The sequence below is a fragment of the Corapipo altera genome, unplaced genomic scaffold (genome assembly GCF_003945725.1).
Source record: "Corapipo altera isolate COAL_440 unplaced genomic scaffold, ASM394572v1 61129, whole genome shotgun sequence".
Classification (NCBI taxonomy): Eukaryota; Metazoa; Chordata; class Aves; order Passeriformes; family Pipridae; genus Corapipo; species Corapipo altera.
This window is the reverse complement of record NW_020884955.1, coordinates 628,876-652,133: the sequence shown is the minus strand read 5'-3', so window position 1 is coordinate 652,133 and position 23,258 is coordinate 628,876. Positions and strand designations below refer to the sequence as shown.

Here is a 23,258-nt window from a genome sequence, read left to right as displayed (position 1 = left end):
CTTCTCCAGAACTACACCAGAGTTAGACTGAGAGTGCAAATGTCTTACATGCTTACATAGCTTGTTTACTCAGAGTATTTGTATGCATTTTCTCTCTCCCACCCTAACACGCGCCTCACCACTCAGTCTTGGTTTCCTTTCTGTCCAGTCTCCTGTACTCCTGCAAACAGCATTAAGGGCAGAATTTCTTAGCTCAGCTTGTGCACTACAAGAAATATTATACAACCAGGCACAGCAGAAAAAATCCCCTTGCTGGCATTCACCGCATAAAGCTTTAATACGGTGCTTAACCATCTGAAGGAACTATGGCAAGCAAACTCAAATCTAGGCAGCAGACTATGAAATATAACCATGTCCACACCTCCTCTAAATATTTCTAAGGCCAAAAATGAAGTAGGTTCTAAAGTAGTCCAAAAATACCATGTTCAGAGGACTTTAAGCACCCATCCACATGCTTATAGGACTCTGCTTGCTCCTGTCTCCAGGGAGCAGTCCTTTAAAGCTTCTCAGAAGCAAACATGAAAACAAGCCATCAAAAAAGTGGGAAAGGAATGCTTCACATTTAGCAACTGGTCGGGGGGTGGGGTGAGGAGAGGAGATTTCAGAGAAATGGTATCACTGCTAAAGAACAGCAAACAGACTAGTGAGCAAACAAAGCACAAACCCTTCTGTGAAAACTGAGCCCCACAAATGCAGTATCCCAAAGAAGGCACTATTCAATGCTTATGAAGTTAAGGAAGGGGGAAAAGCTCACCAACAATACATGTCTCTGACAACAAATTCAGAAATATTGAGGACTGTATCCATGTTTCACAAGTAATAAAAATGTTTGTTAAAGGGAGGACTACCCAGTAAGTGGCTCTGAATAATACTATGAGATAAAAACCCCTCCAAAATTAGGAAATGATCACAAGAACAAAATTCAACATTGTTTTATTGATAAATAACTTCTTAAATATTTTAATCTAAATATTCTAGCATTACAATGGTAAACAACATGAAAATTTTCAAAAAATCAACTGAAGTCAACAGAAACCAAACTTGTTAAACAAACACAGATATTTCAGTTTTATCCCCATTATGTCTTCAAGGCCATGTAGTAGTTATATTTCTCTTCAAAGCTTGTTACTTATTTCATCACTAAGCTGCTACGTTTCAGAAGTGGTGATTAATCACTCTTTGAAAATTCCACAAGACTTTGTGACACAAAATCATGAATCCACGTATCAATATGTGGAAGAGATGTGTCCACGAGAAAAGTCACTATTTTTCGATCCCAAGAGTTAGTGCTTTCATTAACTGCCTGTATCTGTGCCACAAAGGGTTTCTTCTCTACAAGATTCCGAAACACTATTGATGCCTCTTCTGACCACTGCTGGTTTTTCACTCCTAGGACAAATGTAAAGCAAAACAGGTCATTTATAGACTAGATCAATCTGAATTATTAAGTTTATAAAGAGGTGGGGTATGTTTAAATACTTGAGAAAACAAATGTTAAAGTGCTAATGAATGCAACTTAAATCTAGAAAAGAAAAACAAGCTCACTCATCTCCCACACAAAACGAGCTTAATTATTACACAGACTAGGACATCTATTTTTTCTTGAAGTCTAAAGATATGGAGAGTGAAAGGCAAATGCACTGACTCACTGAGAAATTCAAAGTATATCAGCTGCCTTGCATGATCAGGGCATATCAGGAACCTTTTTGAAAGTTCCTTTCAAAACAAAATTTCTTTGTCTTCAGCCTGAGGATGCTGAAATTATCTGTCCTGTTGGCCTTTCTTTAGATTAAGTTTTCTTCATTCCAAAGCAGCATCAGCTACTAAAACATCAACCAAGCCTTCAAGTCCCAAACTTTCTGCAGAGGGCAGAAACGAATTAAAACTCTGCCTAAATGCCTCACAATTGTTCTTATTTTTTTCAGAGCAAAGTCAAAGTCAGAGCAAAGCAAAGTCTCAAAATCCCTCAAAGTCTCAAAATCCCAAAAAGTCAAGTCTGCTAGAACATGAATGGGTTTTTAAATATGTCTGTAAACCATCCAGAAAGAAGTGGCTCATGTAGACTTGGGATTCAGTCTCCCCAGACCACTTACTGCCAGTGTACAGCATTTAGACACAGGGGTTCAAATATCATGCAGGAATACACAAAAAACAGCTTGTGGGTAAAAGAAGTAGAACAGCAAAGTGACAATACTGTGCTTCTACTATTAGCAGCAGCTTACCACTGATAGGACAACACAGTAACGCAGCTGCCTGCAGATTACAGAAGGAATTAGAAGCCAATAGTTAATCAACACTTAAGAAAGGGTAACTAATGTTAGGAAAGGCTGCTGTGGAAGCAAATGGGATTTTACACGGGAACAAACCAGAGACTAAGACGTAGAAGACATGAAAACAGAGAGAAAGAAGTGATAGAATAGCAAGACAATAGTTACCGGTCTTCCAGGCTCAGTTGGCCTGCTTTGACAATATGAAGCATCTCAGAGGCAAACTTAACTAGCTACCTGGGGGACTCTGTGAAGCAGGAAAAGTGGATGACTTGCAGGCTTGCTCAGCTGGATCCTGTACTACCCCAGAAGACAGACACAGCTAGAAATCAGCTTCATTACAGCACTGCACTCCCAGGACCCAGCCTGACGGTAACACATCCATCATCACTAGCTTAAAGCAACTCCCAAGGTCACACTGAGGCCATACAGGAAAGCAGATCCACAGAAGGAAAACCAGGATCAGAGCACCAACCCTGTGGCCTGTCACTTCCAACAAGCACATTCTGTGACTGAAATCTAGACTAGTGCTGACCAAAGAGCGGCAGAAAGCAGGAGCTGACTAAGACGAGACGCATACATCTGAAAGCAACACAGAAATGAAAGAAAAATTTGGAAAAGACAGCAAGAAGAGATCAAGTTTTATTTTTTTAATTGTCTCAGATGTATGCACATTCTCTGTGCCTCATAGTCTCAAGGAAATTTATTTTACTTAGGCTTATTAAAAGCCCTCACTCCTCTTGTGGAGTTTTTTATTTGTCTGAGAAAACCAATATATTTCAGGCAATTCAGGATTCAAAATATGCACTGCAAAATTGCAAATTACAATGGGGTTAGATATATATGTAAAATTTCTTCAGAAATTCAGCATCTAGGTTCCTAACTTTATGCAAACTAGGATAATCAGAATATTAAATTCTTATCAACAGATACATCATAACTTTCACATTTCATAATTGCTTACGTTAAAGGATCCAAAAAACCATTTAGTTTTGATTTCCACGTCCTTTGCATATTAGATATCACACACATTAAATGGCAACTTTCATGGCAATGAAAAGCAGTTGCTGGGAAAGTTTAAGCAATCTTCATTTTCAACACATGTTAACTAAAAGTGCTCCATTAAATTAAACAAACAAATAACAAAACAGAATTATCACTACCTATGCCAAGAAGAAAAGCAGAGCTACTTAGATGACACAAACATGTGCGTGTTAAGCATGTTTCTGCAAGCAGGTCCACTTCAGAAAAAAAAAACAAACCAATTACACCACTGATCTGTGATTTTGTCCACTTTACATCTCTGCTCATTTGGTATCCCCACTGATGCAGACCTGAGCGAAAACAATTGTAAAAGCTTGCTACCTACCTGCAAGCTGAGCTGTTATAGCTTGGAAAGGCAGTCTTCTAAACGCATCCGTGAGTGGCTGTACCTTCCGAATGCTGACAAACTCATGTTTGCCATAGTCCAGCTCATACACTGACAGAAAACCGTTCCTAAGAATTCCTTTTACCGTGACCCTGTACCACCTAAAAAGGGGGAGAACAAGCACAGGCAGTTTGAATTCATATTCACACACTGTCAAGGCACAGGAAAAAATAATACACAACCAAAAGATCTTAACCATGTCTGAGGCTTCCCAGATCTGGATTTAGCTGAATAAAAGTCAACTATTCCGACTACAGCGTGGAAGCATGAAGGGACTGCAACCTCATTTACTCCCTTAATCTCTCGGATATCATTGGACATCTGCCACCTGGTTAACAATGCGGACTAAGCAAAGCTAGGCTTGCCTAGCTTAGCAGAGTTAAGCTTGCTTTCAAAGATTTTAAGTAATTTAAGTATCTACTTACTCATCTCCAATTTTAGCTGCATACAGCTTGTTTTTTTCAATATTCACAGGTTTCTCTTCTGCCCTGCTGTAGTACAAGATCATTTCTTCCATTAGGGCATACAGATTGTTTAGCTCATTCCAAGGCTGGACAATGAAGTGACCTGGATGGCAGGCCACTGAGACATAGATATCCATGAGCTCGCCAGGCTTTGGCAAGGGTAGAGGAGGAGGCATATCGATAGTAGACACTGCACTGCTGGGCTCCTTGGCTGAATCAGAGAAACTCTTCTCCAGCTTCCCGCCAGTTAACTGCAGAGCTGAAACACCGTCACTTATAACTTTTGTGGAGCTAGTCCCACTGGGTGCAACGCTCAAGAAAACATCTTTCTGATGCTTCCACAAGTCTGCATTTTTGATCTGTCTATTGATGCTTCGATCCATGTCTGGGAAATTCTCTGGAGCGAATAAGTAAACGTGTGCAATTCCCTTTGAACCATCCTGTTTAATCACCTTGGAACACAAATGTACAGTTTAACATCCAGTTAGTAACTATTAAACGCACGTCTGATTTTGTACTGAAGACTCAAGTGGCAACAGTTCATTGCACTTATGCACAGAAGTATTTTCAAGATTGTCCCAAAAACATTAATGAAGCTGTGGATAGTAGACCACTCACAGCAGATAAAAGGACAACTTGCAGCTATTCCACTCATGTAAAGCAAGTACAAAGCTTGAACTGAGCTTTATTCTGCCCAACAGATTCAATCCAAATACTGTGTTATACAATTCTAGTTTTCAGTGGAACAGTAGCCAGTGTCCATACAGATCTAAACAATTATTAAATATTAACACATAATCCTTCAAAATATCTTCCTGCCATTACAGGAAGTAAAGCCTACTAAATTAAGGATGGGAAAAAAATAAAGATGAACAAAGCTTCCAGGTTTGTATAATGCATAATTTTCAAGCACCAGCATAAAAATATTTCGTATTTAACATCAGATATGCTAGCATTATTAATAGCAAAGCACTGAAATTTTAATTTGAGAAACTACATAACATTTCTTTAGAGATTATTCCATTTATGTTCCAAGCCAGGAATAAAAACTTAAAGCACACATCTGCTGTCTCCTATTTAATCCAGCAAAAATTAGCACCAAACACAAACTCTCTTGGAAGTGGATGTTTAGAAAAGCCAGATGTAACAGGCATAAGTCTCAGACTAGAGGTCTAGACTAAAGCAAGCAAAAAAGTTAAGGAAAGCTACAAAGCACTTCTTTGAAATTTTTTTTTTTGAGGAAATTAGTTTTGTTTAGTCTGTAGTAAATAATAGATTTTCTTTAGAAGTGTATTTTCAGCTAATTGAACTGGTTAGGATACATTAGGAATGGAAATAATTTTACCTCAAAGAAAAATTCTAAGTATACAAAGCACATACTGAATCAAACTCGATTAGAAATAGCAAACAAAAAATAAAGCTGATTTCAAAGACAAGAAGGAGAAAAAGCTATGCTCACAAGAGGCATAAAAGTAATTCAAGATTAACTCAAAAGTTGCATATTTTTATGTGCTGAAACGTGAACAACTGTGTTTCTTTCTTATCAGTTGGTAAAATAACTCTAGCTGCATATTTGGACTTAGACAGCAAAATGTGAAAAGCTGCTGTGAAAGTTGCTAAACTCTTGTGGGGAAAAGAGAAGATTCTAACACACTTAAGCAAGTAAGTTTTATGTCAAATGTCCTACGAAAAGGACTTTGTATAGGATTTATGTCCAATAGCTGGTTATAAACTTTTACATTTCTATAACAAAAATAAACTTGATGAGTTGTTAAATTTTTTAAGTTATTCTTCCAATGCTGTCTTCCCACACCCGTGGATTTCAAGTCCCATAGGCATTTTGACTATTTACCTTCATGCTAAATTCAGGGCAATTCATTACAGTGTCTCTCAGCCACAGTACAGCATCTGGAGTCCACATGCCAGTGTTAGGAGGCAGATCTGCTAGGCAGCATTTTAAAGCCTACGAACAGAATTAAGTACACAAGGCATAATTCAGAAATATGAAAACTAGTCTGCAAGTTCCAGTTCACAGGACAACGCTGACAGATTCAACAAGGTATGACAAACAGAACGGGACAGGGCCAACATGCAAAACCAGCACTATCAAACATACACAACATACTGTCCATACATAGGACTACACTGTGACTTGTTTCAGGCAAAGATGCACAACGAAATACACTGCAGTGCTGAATGCTATGAAACAAAACAAAATTTCCTTACATAAAACTTGAAATAGCAGCACTACAGACACTGGCAAGAGAACTAATACAGGTTAGTCTTTATACCTGAGGAGGTATTGTAATTACTTCTCTCAGGAATTGTGGTGGGATTTCTCTGAGCTCTGATACTTTCACAGTTGCAACAGTTCCAGTATCCATGAACTGCACATCCAGTGCCCGTCTAGTGTGAATAATTTTTATCTGAAAGAAGAAAGCAAGAGCATAATTTTGAGGTTAAAAACCTCACTGACACACACTATAAAACGTGTTATGGAAACTAAAGATTCAGACTGAGTTGAAAAAAAAGAAAGAGCCATTTCTTTGTGGGAAAACTGTAGCTGTTTTTTTGAATACTTCTTACCTCTACACGTGCCCATTTTCCTTTGGAAGGAAACAAGCAGATTTTGCCACAGAAAGGTAGCAACACATTGAACTCAGAAGTCTGCTGCAAATACAAAAACAGAAATTAAAAAGCGTGGAGCTATTACTATCTGGCACTCGACTAACCATTTCAAAAGCCACACATGACATAAATATTTCTGAGAAGCAAAAACGCTGTTTCAATCATAAAGTCTCTTTCCAGACTCAGAAACATATTCTCATCACGTTGTTTAAGCTTCCTCAGTTGGCAAAACTTTAATTCCAAGCTCTGTATCTTACAGGGAAACCGAGAGAATACAAAGTGTCAGGGGGAAAAAGCAACACTTGGAAACACAGTATATGAAATCACCAGTCACTACTGTTCTGAGAAGCAAGAGGAGCTTAGAGTTGTGACAGACAACTGAAGAAACTCCTAGCTTATATTCTAAATCATATAATTTCTTGAGATATTTAGCAAACCAAATTTACTACTGACTCCAATGAAAGTCTCAGGGGGGTGACATTCACCGTGATAATTCTAAATAACGTTACAAGACAATGGGCATACACTATAAAAGGCAAGAAGAAACTCGATTTGAAGAACCATCAACACCTCATTTTGTTTAAATGCCCAGGCAAAATAAAAGAAAAAACAACCCTCAAGATTAGTTGCTAAGTCAAGATTGCTTCTTTCACCCTGTTAACTAAAGAACCTGAAGATCAATGTCTCTCTTCAATAGCAACAAGGACATAACAGCTACTCTCTCCCAAAAACACACAAACTTTTGAAATACTTGTCTGGCTGCCTTCCTTTGTTTTGCTAAGCCTTTCAGGGTTCTATACCCTTTCAGTGTTTAGCTCGCTTGAAACTGAGTCTTGATAACTGAGACATGTTTGATATAAAAGATTTCCAGGTGATTCCACAACAGGTCTAAAGCTTAACTTATACACCTAAAAACACTTTCAACAGAGTAGTGTCACAAGCAGCAGTTCTAACAGGATCTTCAAGGATCTGCATTACATGATTTGATTCTGCAAGGCTCAGCTGAATTATCAACAAATTAGATTCTCTTAAGATCTCTTTGGCATAAATTTTCTTGACTCTAGTGATGATTGCTGCATGTGTCTGTTAATGGGTGGTGGAATGTCAGAATTCTCTGCCACACGCCCTTTTTAAAGCAACTTAAGTCTTCAGAAAACACCTCCTGCACATCACTTCTAGTTGATATCGGGAACAACATTCAGGGTACAAAGGGGACAAGTGATGCAGCATATCAGAGCAAAGCCATTGAATTTCCAGGTTAAAGACAGGTTTAAAAGAACAGATCTTTGTGGGGAGCCTGGACCCCTGGTATGGAACAAGAAACTGGCTGAGAATGGAGGCCCTGGTCCTGACAACATACTGATGCATCCTGAGAGAGCAGAGGAGCAGCAGGAGAGAGCTGTCCCGTGGGAACAGGGAACACTGTCTCATGAGAACGAGGACTTGTTTTGAACAGAGTGACTGAGAAAAATATAAACATCAAAGGAAAACAGGGACAGGTGCACAGAAATGTTGTGAGAAAGTAGGACTGAGAAAGTCCAGAGAAAGTCCAGCTAAAATCTACCTATTAGCTGTGAGAATTGTAGTTTGTGTATTTAAGCTGACCTATCTGTGTGATATATGTGTACCAAAAGAGCTGCATTTAAGAGGCTGTAAATTGCAGCTTGTGGCTGCTGCTGCTTCCTTTTTTCTTTTCCAATAAACTTTCTTGCTGAATATTACATGTCATAGTCCGTCCCAACAATGACAGATCTCGGTTATGCTGCTGCCACTTTGCACAGTGTGCTCTGGGCCAGGCTGTTCATGCATCTCAACTCCATCACATAAGTAAAATTTCCAGCAAAAAAAACCCCAGTAGTATCTCTCCAGGCTTTATAGCAATCTGACACAGTTTCCATTGGAAGCTCCCCATTAAGAGCCATATTGTTGCTGTTCTAACTATTCAAGGAAAGTTTAGAAGTAGTTACTGAAGCCTTAGAGACAGCTTCTGAACAAGAAAGCATCAAAAGACACTGCTCATGCTGAAAGATGTACCCCAAAAACCCCCAAATGAGGAAGAGAATTTATAGCCTTTTTGAACAGTCTATGGCTACCACAGAAACTCGAACTTACACACAGGGAAAATGATTAGTATACTCTGAAGAAAGGCTACATGACTTCACCACTTCCCTCAGCACAGAACCTACCTTGTAAACAAAGTAGTCTTCTAGTTTCTGCAATATTTCAGAGAGTCTAGACAAGCCTTTGGATGGCACTTGGCAATACAGGGTTCCATCAGACAAAACACTGGTTACTCTGACATTTGTATATAGTGCATCTACCTGCAACAGTAAGATTTTGGCATGAAAGGGGAAAAACAACCACTTAGCAAATTTCTTAGTACTGTTTTTTGTCCATCTAAGACCTCAGCAGTCAATGAATTTTAATGAATTGAGAAGGAAACAGGACAATGGTACCTGCAGGTGCAGCTCAAGGGACTTGTCATACAATGCCTTCAGACAAGTAGCATTGATGTTGATATCATCTTCTCCAGACGTGTCATAGAGAACAAGAAGAGGAATATCACTTTTTTCCAGTATTTCCACAGCAAATATCTTGAAGCATGTCTGTGATTCCACAGTCTTTATTAGGACAGGATCATCACAAAAGGCTTCCAGTCCTGTAAGACACACCATATTTTTATAAATCGATGTATTCAAAGGGAAAAACAATAACTAGGTCTGTGTTCACAACAGGAATATTTCCAAGAACCAGGATGAAGCAAAGAAAAGTTGTACTGCACCCCTACTTGAATTCTACTTAATTTCTGCCTTTTTAACATAGACAGCCATCTTCGGGGGTGGGGCAGAATAGAAAAGATCCTCTTCAGAAAGAGTTGAGGCAAATGTGTAGAGAACAAAGGAATGTACTGAAGTAATAAAAAACCAACCAAACAAAAAAGCCAAGCTCATTCCCAGCAATTTTATGCATTAAAAATAAAATATTTTTAAAAACTTAGAAAGGCCTACCAGTTTTAGAAGGGTAAATAAATTCCAGCAGAGTCTAAAAGTCTGTAGGTATGCAAGTATTGAAAGGGGAAGGATCACTTTAAAGTAACTAAATAGGCCCATATTTAGAAATACTGCCTGACCTGGCCACAAGAGATGTGTCTCATTTTGGAAAAGATGTTGTATTAGTACATTGTTTCACACAACAGTAAATGTTATTTCTTTATTCACTTATTTCTTTAGGCTCATATATACAAAAGGGACAAAAACATCCAAGTGTAGAAACAACTAAGCTCGACTACATAGATACTGGATATAATTGTCTTCTAATATCAAGGGTTCTTTATAAAACTCTTCTTCTTCACATCCTTTCTTCCTCCCTTTTTCTTCTTTCCATCTCTACCCATGTCTGTTTAGATTAGCTGTGCTGGACAAAATCTATCATACATAGATAGATCAAGGATCAAAACTCCCAGACTCACAGATGCTTCACTCCATAAATCATGTACAGTCAGCACTGGCTTTCTCTTACCTGCCAGTTTACACTTTACAGCTTGAAAAGGAAGCGAACTGAACTGTTTCTGTAGTTTGTACACACTGTTGCTTTCAACAAACTCAGTGAAGCCATGATCAACATAGCGTACCTGAAAATGGAAAAGGGAATAAAGGCATAAGATCATCAATATCATTGTAAATATGTTTTCTTGAGTCTAGAGGAAATGCATTCAGTTACCACATTCTCTGTGCAGCCACAGGAAAATTACAGTTTGCTCATTTAGAATATTAGACCATTAATTTCATATTTATCTCATTGCCTGACTGTTCAGAGTTTTCAGGGAAAGCCTCATTCTCAAGATCTCTCCAAAACCATCCTCTTCAACTGTTCTACAGAATCTCAGCTCTTAATAGGACCACTTCTGGAGGGTTCAACATGCATTACCTCAAATCATGTGTCAGAACCTGACACAAAAGTGCAAGAAACCATTATGCAAACTGCTGGTTGGTAGCAAATAACTAGAGCTAAAGTAAGAGAAAGAAGGCTTTAAAGGACTTTCTACAACTTTTTTTCTAAACTCTATCATGCAAAACGTCTGATTATCAAATACTGAAAGGAGGTCTGAACACTGTGTTAGAGGATAATCAGAAATGCTTCAATAAAGCAATAGCTTTCTTTTGGCTGGTAGCTCTAGTTAGGGAGAAATTAGAGGCAAGCATGGCACCTATGTCCTTGCCACTTCTCTAAAACCAACAGTCTTTCAAAACCAAGTTCTGACACTCTCCAACAAGCTCCAGCTGAAGGGTATCATACTAACTCTCAGAAAATCCTCAATTCTAATACATGTGCTATTTAAGTATTTATGAAATGGTTCAACTTTGTAAGTATGTTAAGAAGACCTAGATAAAAAGTCATCTAACTGAGGGAAGAAACAAAAAAAAATTAAAAGGGTATAATCAGTGTTTGACAAGGCAAGAAATAATTGAGAAGTCGTCTTAAACTTCTTTTAAACTTCTAATACATGTTGTAGTTTCACTGCAGATAACAAGGAGAATCTGCTTGGCCCAGGGAAAGTTTAACAGAGGAGTCAAATAATCTCAGTGGGGTTTAACTAAAATGCATACTACATATAACTCCCAGAATACCAGATCTGCCTGGAAGGGGAAAATATAACCTCATTTTTTTGCTGTTTAGTGCTTGTTAGAGATACTTCAGTACAAGACTTCAAAAAGCTCTAGCAGCAACTGAATTCTGTCCTTCCCTTTCCCTTCCTCTGTCCCACTTCAAATAGTGGTAATACAGTGTCCCTCCTAACAGAGGTAAATTTTCAGTACCAAAGTGCTATAGGGCCCAGCCCCCCACAAAAGTCAAGAAAGCCTCCAAACTCAAATTATTTATGGAAAAAACCTGATAGACCATTTAATTTTGGCCATCATATAGCTTCAGAAATGTCTTAATTTCTCACATAACTGAAAACAGAAGCAGTTCAGGGCAAGAAAAGAGAGAATGCTAGTGCAGCATATTTAAGAATTAACCAGGTATCTAAAATGCAAGATTGTTTCAATTCTTTCTCCAAGTGCCAAAAGAGTGCCAAAACTTGCCTTTATTCTGTTGTCTTCTAGAGAAATTATCCGAGCACGCACCCAGGCGTCTTCTCCAGCATGTACTGCAACAAGTTGCCCAACACTCAGAGACTGAGCTGCTGACACTGTACTGTTCTGACTATAGTATGCTTTCATCTCATCTTCCATTTGTTCCTGGGCAGAAGAATAATCTTTGCCCACAAACCTACAGTATTTTATAAAAAGAACCAAAACAAAAGCCAACACAAGAGTTAGGATGCAACTTCAAAAAAGTAAGAACATTTCCATGCATATATGAATAAAGGAGTAAATTATGGATGGATAAATTTTCTAAGTACACTAGTATTCAAACTCTTTTCCCATTAACAGGGCTATAAAAAAAGAAAGTTACTCAGTCATTAACAAACACTATCTTAATCTGGTTTTCACTAAGGTTGATCCACAACAACACATTTAAAATATTTTTTAAAATCAGCTGTTAAATCATGTGCTGTTTACTCTCCCCCTCCACATCAATCAGCATTAGGTTGTTGACCTAATGGTTCCTACTGAAGCAGTTTGTATGTAATGAAGTATATAAACTTTCTGAAAACTCCAAATAGGAAGTTCTGAAGGCTTCAGAAACACGTCAGATTAGAGTAGACAAAAGGAAACATAAAAATTTGTATTTAGTAGCTACTGTTTCAGTATATTCATATAGTCATTGATACTGCACAATTCTACAATGTAGTTTAGATCATCACCCTATAAACATCTGAGTTTATTCTGAAGGCCTGCTGTATACCCAGAATTAGTGCAGATATTGTACTATGACATACTATGGTGACTTTATTAAAATAAGATTAAATTAAATCTGATCACATTCCAGGGGAACCCTCATTTTCCCAAAGACAGCCTCATGCTTTTCAGGATGACAGCCTTTTTATTTCTACAAAACAACGTTCATCTCCTTCAAAGGAGAGATAAAGCGGGGTGACAGTGATGTATGTGCTACTTGAAAGTTTCTTTAACATTTACTTCATAGGGATACCTAATAGACAGTTGGAGTAGCTCAACAGAAAGTAGAAGAATCTCTCAAAATTTCCTGCCTCATTCACTATTTTCTAGTAACTGGTGAGCATCATACTGAAGAAGTTTTTGGTTGCTCAAAGCCAACTGAAAAATTATTTTTCAGATTTTTTTTTAGAAAAGAATCCTGTAAAGCCAGCTCAAAAAAAGTGTATTAGAGGCTAATCTATGTGCAGGTAGCCAGGCACTACAAGTGTGCATTCAGCAACATTCTTTTTCTGAACTGGAACCAGTTCACATGTCCAGTGATGTTTGCTGCTCCACTGTGAAAGGAACAGAGGGGTATGCTTCCACAGTGAAACATACAACACAATTCCATCTAGGCAAAAAGACGAGGGGAAAAAAGTATCCAAGCTGTAGCACAGAAACTTAGAGCACCTGAGATTAAACCACGACAGTTAATTATTTCTTGTGAGAATTCAAATGCAGCACCTAGTGCATCATCTCTGCCTTCAATAACACTGTTGTGCACGTACAGCAAATATCTAGCAGTGTTTCTATTACCTCACTTTCATACTGACTACGTTGGAATTCTCACTGAATTGTTCCATGTCTCAAAACAGAAATAGCACCAAACCTTCCAGCTTTGCCTTCATTACTACTGCACTTGAAAGGTTTCAGCCAAACAATACTTAGCCACATACTAAAGAGGTATTGCTCCCTCCCCAAGACTGAAAGAGGAATCTTGATTTTATTGGTCCTGCAAAAACCAACATCAACCAACAGCCCCTACACAGTCCTTGTGTAGATGAGCAGAAAGGGACTGGTAGGACATGTAAGGACACATGAGCCCACGCACCGTTCCCTTCCTACACATCCACGTGAACATTTTCTTGTCATGGCAAAAAAACTATTCCCTTCAGGGCTAGTTGCATCGTATCAAGATAAAAGACCTTGCCCATAACCCTAAGTAGTAATTTCCGTACCTAGGGCCAAGAGACCACTAATTTTTGTCATGTACCTGCACAGAGCTGACAAATTCAGAAACCTTAACACTGTCCAAGAAACGTGGCCCACAATTTGGGAAGTGCTGCTTTGTAGAGAAATTTTAATATAATCACCCTCAGTTCATCAGTGTCATACAGTATTCCTCCCAAATAAGTAGTGGAAACATGCTTGAAATAACAGATTAGAAGTCTAAGAACTGTTACTCCCACATGCAGCAAGTTATCAACGCTGCCAGAATTAAAAGGTGTACAGGGAGAAGGAAGAAGTTTTGAAGAGTTAAGTTCCACCTGCATAGCAAGCTGGAAGTAAGAGATGTAATTTGTTCCTCCCCTTCCCAATGCAAAACATATGCACTGTGTCTGTTTCTGTATCTCTGTGTACAGAATACTTATGTCTCAAATGGGTTGTCTTTCCTCAACTATTGATCTTCATCATATTTCATGTTTTGGACTAATTTCAAAGAGATCTCTCAGGAACAACCTAAAACATAAAGTCTCTCTTTCTTTCTTCTCTGATTTCTTTTTTTAAGCTGAGGGTCACTCACAAATTCCAACTGTGTCTTCTTTGCTAAAATGATTGACTTGTTCAGCTGGATATAGGACAAATCTTTTTGACAGATGAAGAAGCTTGCCTTAAATTACGCTTATCTGAGAAAAAGCACAATATAGGAATGGTAACAGCTGCTAAAACAAAGATGGCTACATTCTCAAATGGAAATTCCTCTGGTAACCCCCAAGTAAGGGGATCTTTGCTACACACTATCAGCCTTGATATTCCATGACTTCAAGAAACTAAAACACTGGAGTGACACCCGAAGTTCAAGACAATACATCACTGAGAGCTAAAGAGAAAAAGGATATCTAGATTTCAGCTATAAGCCCAGTGTGTTGAATACTGCCAAACAGCAGTGAGGAACGGGGTAATAGGATCTGTAAGGAAACTGCACACATACTTAATTCAATCCTCATCGGAGAGTGACTGAAGCTATCTAACCAAAGCAGAAACTGCAGAAATTAGTGGGGAAAAAACAGAAATCTGTCACTGTAGCATACGACCACACAGTCGCTCAATTCATCCTCTTGAAGTGGCCTATAAACTTTTTAAGACTAGGGTCAATTTAAAACAATTTTAAAAGTGAAATATCCTCTATGAAAATGTTTAGGGTTTGACTTTTTTTTTTTAAGTTTTAAAGAACTGCTAGGATTTCTAGTACTTTAATCCAACAATGAAGTATACAAAGCTTATTATGGTATATCCTGGAACAGTACAATAGCATATATCTAAGACAGCCATTACAATCCACTTCTTACACTGTCCTCTAAGGTTGGACTGATCAGCAACCAAATCAAGAAGCACTAGTAGTCTATTGTTGGATGAAAGCTCATCTGTTTCCAGAATTGAAAATCAAAGTGGAATCTGAGCATACTCAAGTCACATCTAGTTAGTAGTAAGTCAGTTATAGAAGTAAAGAGTATTTTAGTAAGAACAACAGTAATATCTGAATACTATAACGTGTTGTAGTAGGGTTATTTTAAAAAGTCTTGCAATGGCAAGCCAAATCTGCCTTGATTTCATATAAGCTAGTGATCTATCACTATCAGTTCAGGACAGAAAAAGTTTCGGAAAATTTCCATTTAAGCAAACAAAAGGATTCTTAAGTTTCATTAGCAAATTAAGTAAATAATAAAGCCCTGAAACCTCCTCTTCATCAATTCCTTTCTGGCACATCTATACAATATTACTACGTGGATTTATAAATAAAGCAAAAAAGATAGATTCCAAAATACAAACTTGCCTAATTAGGACCTCATTAGTGTTTTTCAGTTCTAACACCACAATGGACACAGATCCTTCCGATGGAATGATTAGAGAAGGAACAGTTATGTTCTCTGGATACTGGTCCTTGGATTCTTCATCCTGCTGTTCAGCTGTGGCCTTCACACCATCACGACTCTGGACCTTCTCAGTGACATTCAGATTTTCATCAGTGCATCTTTGGGGTTTAGCATAGAGGATAGCCCTTCTGGGGACTTCAGACACATAATCCACCGTACACACATCTGAGAGCAACTCTAGGTTACTGAGAACGTCTTCTGGAAATTTTACTTGGTAAGTGTCTTGGTACACTTTGGGAAGTGCATGAGCCCAAAGACCATTGGAATATTTCAGCAAGATGCTAACAACTTTCTGCTTTAAGTCGCTGCTCAGTGACGCAGACGCGGTCTCCATACTCGGTTTTAACAAAGGGTCTGCTTTTGAAGACGTAACATTCTGAGATGCCTTTTCTTGATCGGTATCGCTTTTTGCTACCGCTGGTATTTTCTTCGCAGGATAAAGATGTTCATCCATCTGATCACCCCTGTGTATTTTCTCCACCTTGTAAAACAAAAAATAGAGCCAACAATCAGTTTTATCTCTTAAGTCTAAAAAATTTTGCCAATTACACTTTTATAACATGCATTTTACACAGATTTTGAAGTGGACATCCATGGGGAACTAAGCTTGAGGCGGTTACTACAGGGTAGTATTTCTTGTAATGCTTCCTCCTCTGTTTTGAAGGGTACCAAACACATATGACTACATCAGTACAGGGCAAGTATCTAATCTATACAATACAACTGGAACTTGCTTCCAAAGAAGTACGATCTCTCTTTTCTCCCAGGAGGACCAGAAGATGATGACGCACTCCACGAACTTAGGTCTTTTGCACATTACCCCCCACTATCTTTCACACAGGTAAGCCTATATAAACAAAAGGGAGATGGGATTTGGTTCTATATTTCAGAAACAAGAGGACACTTGTCAGGCAGTGCTGTCAGGTAGACTATTGCTGTCATGCTCAGGGAATTATTTTTCAGTACAAAAGTTCTGAAATCAAGGAAGAAATGTCTGTATCATAATAAATTTCATAATAAAACTGATTAGGTCCTTTTAAGCCATGCTCACAGCCTCCTCCAGAACCAGACAGATGTTTTGCCAGTCCCTATGTCTCTAGTGTTTGCTGTGTTCAAGAATAAGCATCTCACGTAGTTTGAAGTCACAATCTTGAAAGCACCGTTTGAGAACTGTAGCAACAAACTCACAATAAAATTCCATTTCCTCAACCTAGGCAGATCCAACCATCACTTAACAGGAATTTATGTAAAATTGAGATAACAAAAGCTCTTAGAGTTTCTACATTGGTCCCTAAGCAAGAACAACTCCAGAAATAAAGAAAGTTATTGAGGTTTATGTAGCTCCACTTTGATGTTCCTTCCTCAGAGGAAACAACTCTCATCAAGGTAATTGTCAGAAGCAGATCAATGAAAAAACATGGAGCAGCTGAATTACTTGCACCTACTCAGGAGTAGCATTTACCTCCACACTATTGATGTCCACACTCATCAGAATTTTGTACACCTTGCCCAAGTAATTCTTTGCAGTTCTGCCCTACCAACGTACAACGGAAGTCTAGTGAACAAGACTTCAGGTATTGTCTTACATATGAAGAATAACACAAGTCACTCATTAGCAAGATAACGCCAACAAGACACAAACACTGAGTTACAATACATGGACAAAAATTTTAAAATGGCCTTTTCAGTGTCTAGAACCATGTGTTTTGTCCTATGTACACCTCATCACACTCAGCTGAAATTGCCACGTGATGACCTGAGTTGAGAATCAGCAAATGTACTACAGAAGTGGATTTCCGTACACTTGCTCTGCATTACATTGTCTAGGCTGGTGCCAAAGCAAGGTATGAAATGGTTCTTGGGAGTAGGTCTTGGTCAACTTCCACAAACACTAGCATGTGTGCTATCTAAAATCATCACAAACAGTTTTCGTAGATATAAAAAAATATGAACCAGGTTAGAGAACTCTCACGCATTTTTCATGGCATGTCTGAATTATTCTTTATTCTTTAACCAAAATAATAGTATTTTCTGCAAGAATAAGACATAAGAAGGTAAACAAAGCCATCTAACAACCCTCAGTTCCTCGATTCACATTTTACACAGATTTTGTTTTGAATGAGTCAAACAAGCTTTAAGATTCCAGTCTTTCCAAGTAAGCTCACTAAACCAAGGAGACATTCCCTCTTAATATCTCTGTGGGGGGAGAGGAGAGGCAGTGTCCTATAGATATCTACTTACTAAAGAACAGTTATCTACTATATGAAAAAATATAAACAAATCATATAAAGGATGGTACATTCACCAAGGTCTTAGGCATCTTGCTAGTCAGGTTGATACAAGAGATGACAAAACATGTCTGGCCATGCAGTCTAGAAGGATCAAAGATGCCTTCAATGATTCATGACACAGAGAACCTACATCTCTAGGTACACTGATATGGGGAATTTTATTATGCCTCTTGTACCACAGGAGCTCGGTTAAAAATACAACCAAACAGAAACCTATCAAAGTCTTGCAAGGGCCTTGATACACAGTCAAGAGACCAAAGAATATCAAGTGACCTAGAAAAAGAAATCAGTGCACACCACCTTGGCAGAAAATGACATCCTAGATACAGAGAAATTGGTAAGGATGTCCCCTGTGTCCACACACAAGATTGAGTAACTTTTTTAAATAACCAGCCAAAGAAACTTTTAGCTCCAGAAAATACTTGGCATTATCAGGACAACAATTTGTTTGAGAAGGTTGTGTTGGGATGTACGGCAGCTCATCCTGAAAGAAGCTGGATGCAGAGAGTCTACCTTCATGCATCCTTTCTCTTGACTAACACTCTTTATATAGCCCTGCAACAGAGCTGAATAAATATTTGCTGACAGGACTATAAACCCTTACACACTAAAGATTGGCAGAAGACTAAGAAGAGAAGATCCTCAGAGATCTTTAAGCCTCTTAACTCCAATAATAGCTCTGAGGTTTTCTAGGCACTGAACTTCAGTTTTGAAGAAGCTGAAATGAAGAAGCAAAAATGCTGTTTCAGTAAGTCTTTTCAGGTTCCTACACTATAAATGAGCTCAGGTCGACATCATTAGAATCACACAATCATAGAATCATAGAATATCCTGAGTTAGAAGGGACCATCAAAGTCCAACTCTTACCCCTGCACAAGACATCTCCAGAAACTGCATCATGTACCTGAGAGCCTTGTCCGAATACTTCTTGAACTCTGTCAGGCTTGGTGCTGTGACCACTTCCCTGGGGAGCCTGTTCAGTGCTCACCTACTGTCTGGGTGAAGAACCTTTTCCTAATACCCAAACTAAACCTCCCCTGACACAACTTCATGCCATCACTGCACATCACAGTGAAGATACTTGTTCTCACAGTTTCTTGTGCTTTTGAGACTCTGACTTCGGAAAACATACAATTACAAATGAAACTCTAATGCAATAAGACAGTGGAGTCAATCTAACAACTCCATACTGTTGGTGGCTGCCCTTATTCCTCACATCCATATGCCAGCACTGAGGATCAGCAGACATCTTTGTCAGCAGTTTTTTAGCTGTACTAACCTTTACCTCATGATGCAGCGAAGCCCTCCTACAACATCAGAAAATTGCAAGATTTAACACACAAGGAGATGCAAGGGTTGCAGGAACAAGGGAAGATGCTGTCAAGTGGAGTATGACTTCATTTGGTGGCTCATCATGCTGCCTAACCACATATTACTAGGACTGAGCTTCAGGCACATCGAGTTATAGTCTGTTCCCACACTGCGTTTGGACAGCAAAGTTATTCCAGATCTTGTGTTCTCAACTGGCTCATTTCCACACATGCTATGACAGCACCTTCTCAGTGAGCTTGATACCAACTGTATTTTGCCCTGTGCTGTAGTATGTATAACATACCTAGTTAAATTTAGGTAGAATATGGCTTGTGTTCACTGAACTCCATTCTAAATGGCTAGTGGTTCTGTGTCTTGTCCTGAGATACCCACTAAAGCAAACTGTCAGATCAAACACTGATTTCTTCAACAAGCATGGCAAAAGAAAGTTATCATAATCCCAGAGCTCATTTATAGGACACAGTTCACAGGGCTTGTGTAAAACTGTGCAAGCTTTCATCCATACATGCTACCAGACAGGACAGCCTGCTTCATTGTCTACTCCATGTGCAAAGTGCATTAGAACTGATTTTTTTATTCTCTCAAGTCCATTTCTCTGTTTAGAATGATGACTTTTGCTTCACACAGCTAACTGGGGTACAGGAATTCCTTCCCTGAGAGTAAAGACCTGACAGAACCAAAGTTGCTCAAGGAATACAACTGGCTGTGGCAATCCTTATCTTCTCTGTGCAGACCTGTTTAATTGACTCTGAATGCTACAGTAAAAACTCAGCTGCCATATATAGTAGTATGTAGTACCCATTTTATTAAGAGATGGTATACTGCCCAAGAACAGATTCAGGAAACAACAGTCCTAATCCTATTTCTGTCAGTTTGTTTACCAGTTGATCCCACCATCCTCCTAAGCCTCTAGTTTCACTTTCTGCAAACAGTTACAACTTCTATAAAATAGTAAGACTATTCTTAGAACTATAAACAGCTAAAAAAAATAAAATAAACAAAATATCCTACCAGTCAACTAGGCAACATATACAAGTCCCATTACTGACTAAAAAATCTTCTACATTCCTGTAATGACAACCTTCACCTTGTAACAACTACTTAAAAACAAACAAACAAAAAAAGCAATCACGAACATCCCAAAAACACTGAACAAAAGCATGTTAATTTCCCCCTTAGTTTCTCTGGTTTTTTTCTAAGCATCTATCTTCAAGAAGACTAACACACTGTGGCACCTGTCCAGCACCAACCCAGGCATCCAAGAGATAAAGTGAAGAACACTAGGCTTTCCTTTACTGTGTAAAGCCTCCTCCTCAGAATAAACAGCCAGGCAAATGTTCTCCAGATTGAGGAGCCTTTTCACACAGTATCAGCCAATACAGTGCCTGAGTAGACTAACAAATATGCTCAGGCTAAAATACCCATATTTTTTATCCAAAGCCTTATTAAAAAGCAGTAAGACAACTGACTGAGAAATGGTAGATTACTGGAGATGAAACTATCCTCTGATGACGACAGACTAATCTGCTATGTAGCCTGGGTCAGTAGGATATTTTACGAAAAAGAACATCATCTTTGCTCTGGAACTGCTGAAAAGCAGACACACCTCTTCCAGCACAAATGGAACTTGCAAATTCAGAATGGCAGTGTTATTTTTCTACCGCCTCCCTCAGAAAACCAACAGAAAGACTAAGGTAGCCACTATTAAAAGAAACCTCTAGAAGCATACATCCCTTCTTTCTGTTAATTAAAAGGTGTCTGCTTAGTATTGTTCTCTCCCCTTTTCTAACTGGAAGAATGAACTTGGGAAGACAAGTGCAAAAAAGGGTGACAGAAGACAGCTTCACCTGGCAAACAACATAGGAGACTGATATATTTTGCCATCATATCAGATTGATATAAAAGGATGAAAAAAGGCAGCTACTAGAAAGAATGCAGCACCAAGACTGACTGCAAATTAGAAGCTAAGACAGGTGGGGTAGTTCAGCCTGGAGAAGAGAAGGCTTATAGCAGGTGTCCAGTATCTAAAGGGACTTAAAAGAAAGATGTGGAGAAACATTTTAGCAAGGCCTGTTGCCATAGGACGGAGGGTAATGGCTTTAAACTAAAAGAGAAGAGATTTACACTGCATATAAGGATGACTTTTTTTACAATAAGGGCAGTGAAACACTGGCACAGGTTCCCCAGACAGGTGGTTGATGCCTGGAAGTGTTCAAGGCGAGGTTGGATGGGGCTCTGAGCAACCTGATCTAGTTGAAGATGTCCCTGCTCATTGCAGGGGAGTTGGAACTAGATGGCCTTTAAAGGTTCCTTCCAACCCAAACAACTCTACAACTCTACAATAATTACATACAGACAGACTGATTTAGTGCACTGGAACTGTACAGGGTCAGAACAAGGATATTCCTTGCCTAACATCCTGTTTGACAACAGTAGGTGTCCAGGAAAAAGCATAAGTGACAGGATGGTTGTAGGGACTCCTCCTCCTCCCATTCTGGATACTCCATAGTTCAGGCACTACTGCTGACAGTTTCTTTGGAACGAAGTAGTTCATGACAACTAAGGCCAGAGATCACCAGTGCATGTATTCAGTTGCTTTTGAATTCATGATGATTAACATTCCCCATCTACCTTCTTCTAGTCTCTTATGATATTATAGCCCACATCTCCATCCTTCCCCACTTAAATCGTTTAACTCAATTTTTGCTTGTATAGAACTCAGTACTCATGTTTACCTGTCACCCTCTTGAATCATCTTTTCACTCTGCTTGGTCTCTCAGCCAATTTTTGTTTGTGTATTTTTTGGGTGGAGATGGGAGGAACATATTTGATTCTGACATGTGCTTACAAAATAGGTTTCCCCCCACTGGTACAGTGTTTGCTATTTTGTTCTCTGTTCATGAGAACAGGGAAGTCTTTACAGGGAAGTTTGCTGCCTGGGGCCCCTGGGGCCCGAATCCAGATGACATGTCCCCGGACAACTGAATAGCTTAGTATAGCTTTGGACTCTTATCCACTCCTGCACTTTCACATGAGTACCAAACATGTTGCAACAAAAAGTTTAAGGTCGATCAAAAGAGATTTCAGAGGCCTGGGAAGAATGTTTAAAAATTCTGAAGCACAGGCAATATCTTCTTCAATCCTCTCAGTAATGAAGAGCTCTGGAAAAAACAGATGAACCCAAGAGGTAAATACCTGGCTCTAGGACTGATGCTTGAAGCATTTCTTTACCAAGAGGTGGTCAAACACTGGAACAGGCTTCCTAGAGAGGTGGTTGATGCCCCAAGCCTATCAGTGTTCAAAAGGCATTTGGACAATGCCCTTAATGAAACATTTTAACTTTTGGTCATTCCTGAAGTGGTCAGGCAACTGGACTAGATGATCACTGATGGATCCCTTCTGACTGAAATACTTCTATTTATTTTCAAGTAGTTATCGCTTCCATTTTTCTGTACTGAGCCAATATTTGCATAAATGCCAAAATCTCTTTTCCCAAGCTTAGCAACCCCCCCACAAAACCCCTACATTTTTTTAATGTGAGTCCTTTCTGTCCACAGCTGTAACTAAGTCTCACTTGAAATTTTATGGGTCAGCAATCTGGTACAAGGAGGTTACATAGTTCTTCAGAGAGCCCTGGTCTTCATAAGCCTGAATAACCTTGTATTATTATCCAGCTCAACTTGTATTTGCACCCTTTACCATCTCACTTACTACAGTCCTGACCAGCATGTTTCCATGTGTTGCCTCTGTGGAATCCCACCATGACTTGCTGCCTTTTTGAAGGTCAACCATTTCTGCCTTGTTCCATTTCTAGTCTTTTAACCAGTTAAACATCCATGCAAGGACCTTCCCTAACATCCTAGGACTGCC

At 38.9% G+C, this 23,258-nt stretch overlaps 1 protein-coding gene across 4 annotated transcripts in view; it reads right to left on the bottom strand.

Moving 5' to 3' along the window:
* Positions 1 to 916: 916 nt before the first annotated feature.
* TDRD7 (tudor domain containing 7) overlaps positions 917 to 23,258 on the bottom strand; it is a 42,460-nt gene continuing 20,118 nt past the window's right edge. For 3 of the 4 annotated variants that reach the window (XM_027663685.1, XM_027663684.1, XM_027663687.1), the window contains 11 exons: positions 15,666 to 16,246; positions 11,873 to 12,059; positions 10,308 to 10,419; positions 9,245 to 9,447; positions 8,975 to 9,109; positions 6,747 to 6,830; positions 6,452 to 6,586; positions 6,013 to 6,123; positions 4,122 to 4,612; positions 3,637 to 3,797; positions 917 to 1,389 (listed from right to left, as the gene is read on the bottom strand). In XM_027663685.1, coding sequence (XP_027519486.1) covers positions 1,169 to 1,389; positions 3,637 to 3,797; positions 4,122 to 4,612; positions 6,013 to 6,123; positions 6,452 to 6,586; positions 6,747 to 6,830; positions 8,975 to 9,109; positions 9,245 to 9,447; positions 10,308 to 10,419; positions 11,873 to 12,059; positions 15,666 to 16,246 — 2,421 coding nt within the window. In that variant the 3' untranslated portion in view covers positions 917 to 1,168. The remainder of the gene's footprint in view (positions 1,390 to 3,636; positions 3,798 to 4,121; positions 4,613 to 6,012; positions 6,124 to 6,451; positions 6,587 to 6,746; positions 6,831 to 8,974; positions 9,110 to 9,244; positions 9,448 to 10,307; positions 10,420 to 11,872; positions 12,060 to 15,665; positions 16,247 to 23,258) is intronic. The other variant, XM_027663686.1, reaches the window with a different exon arrangement.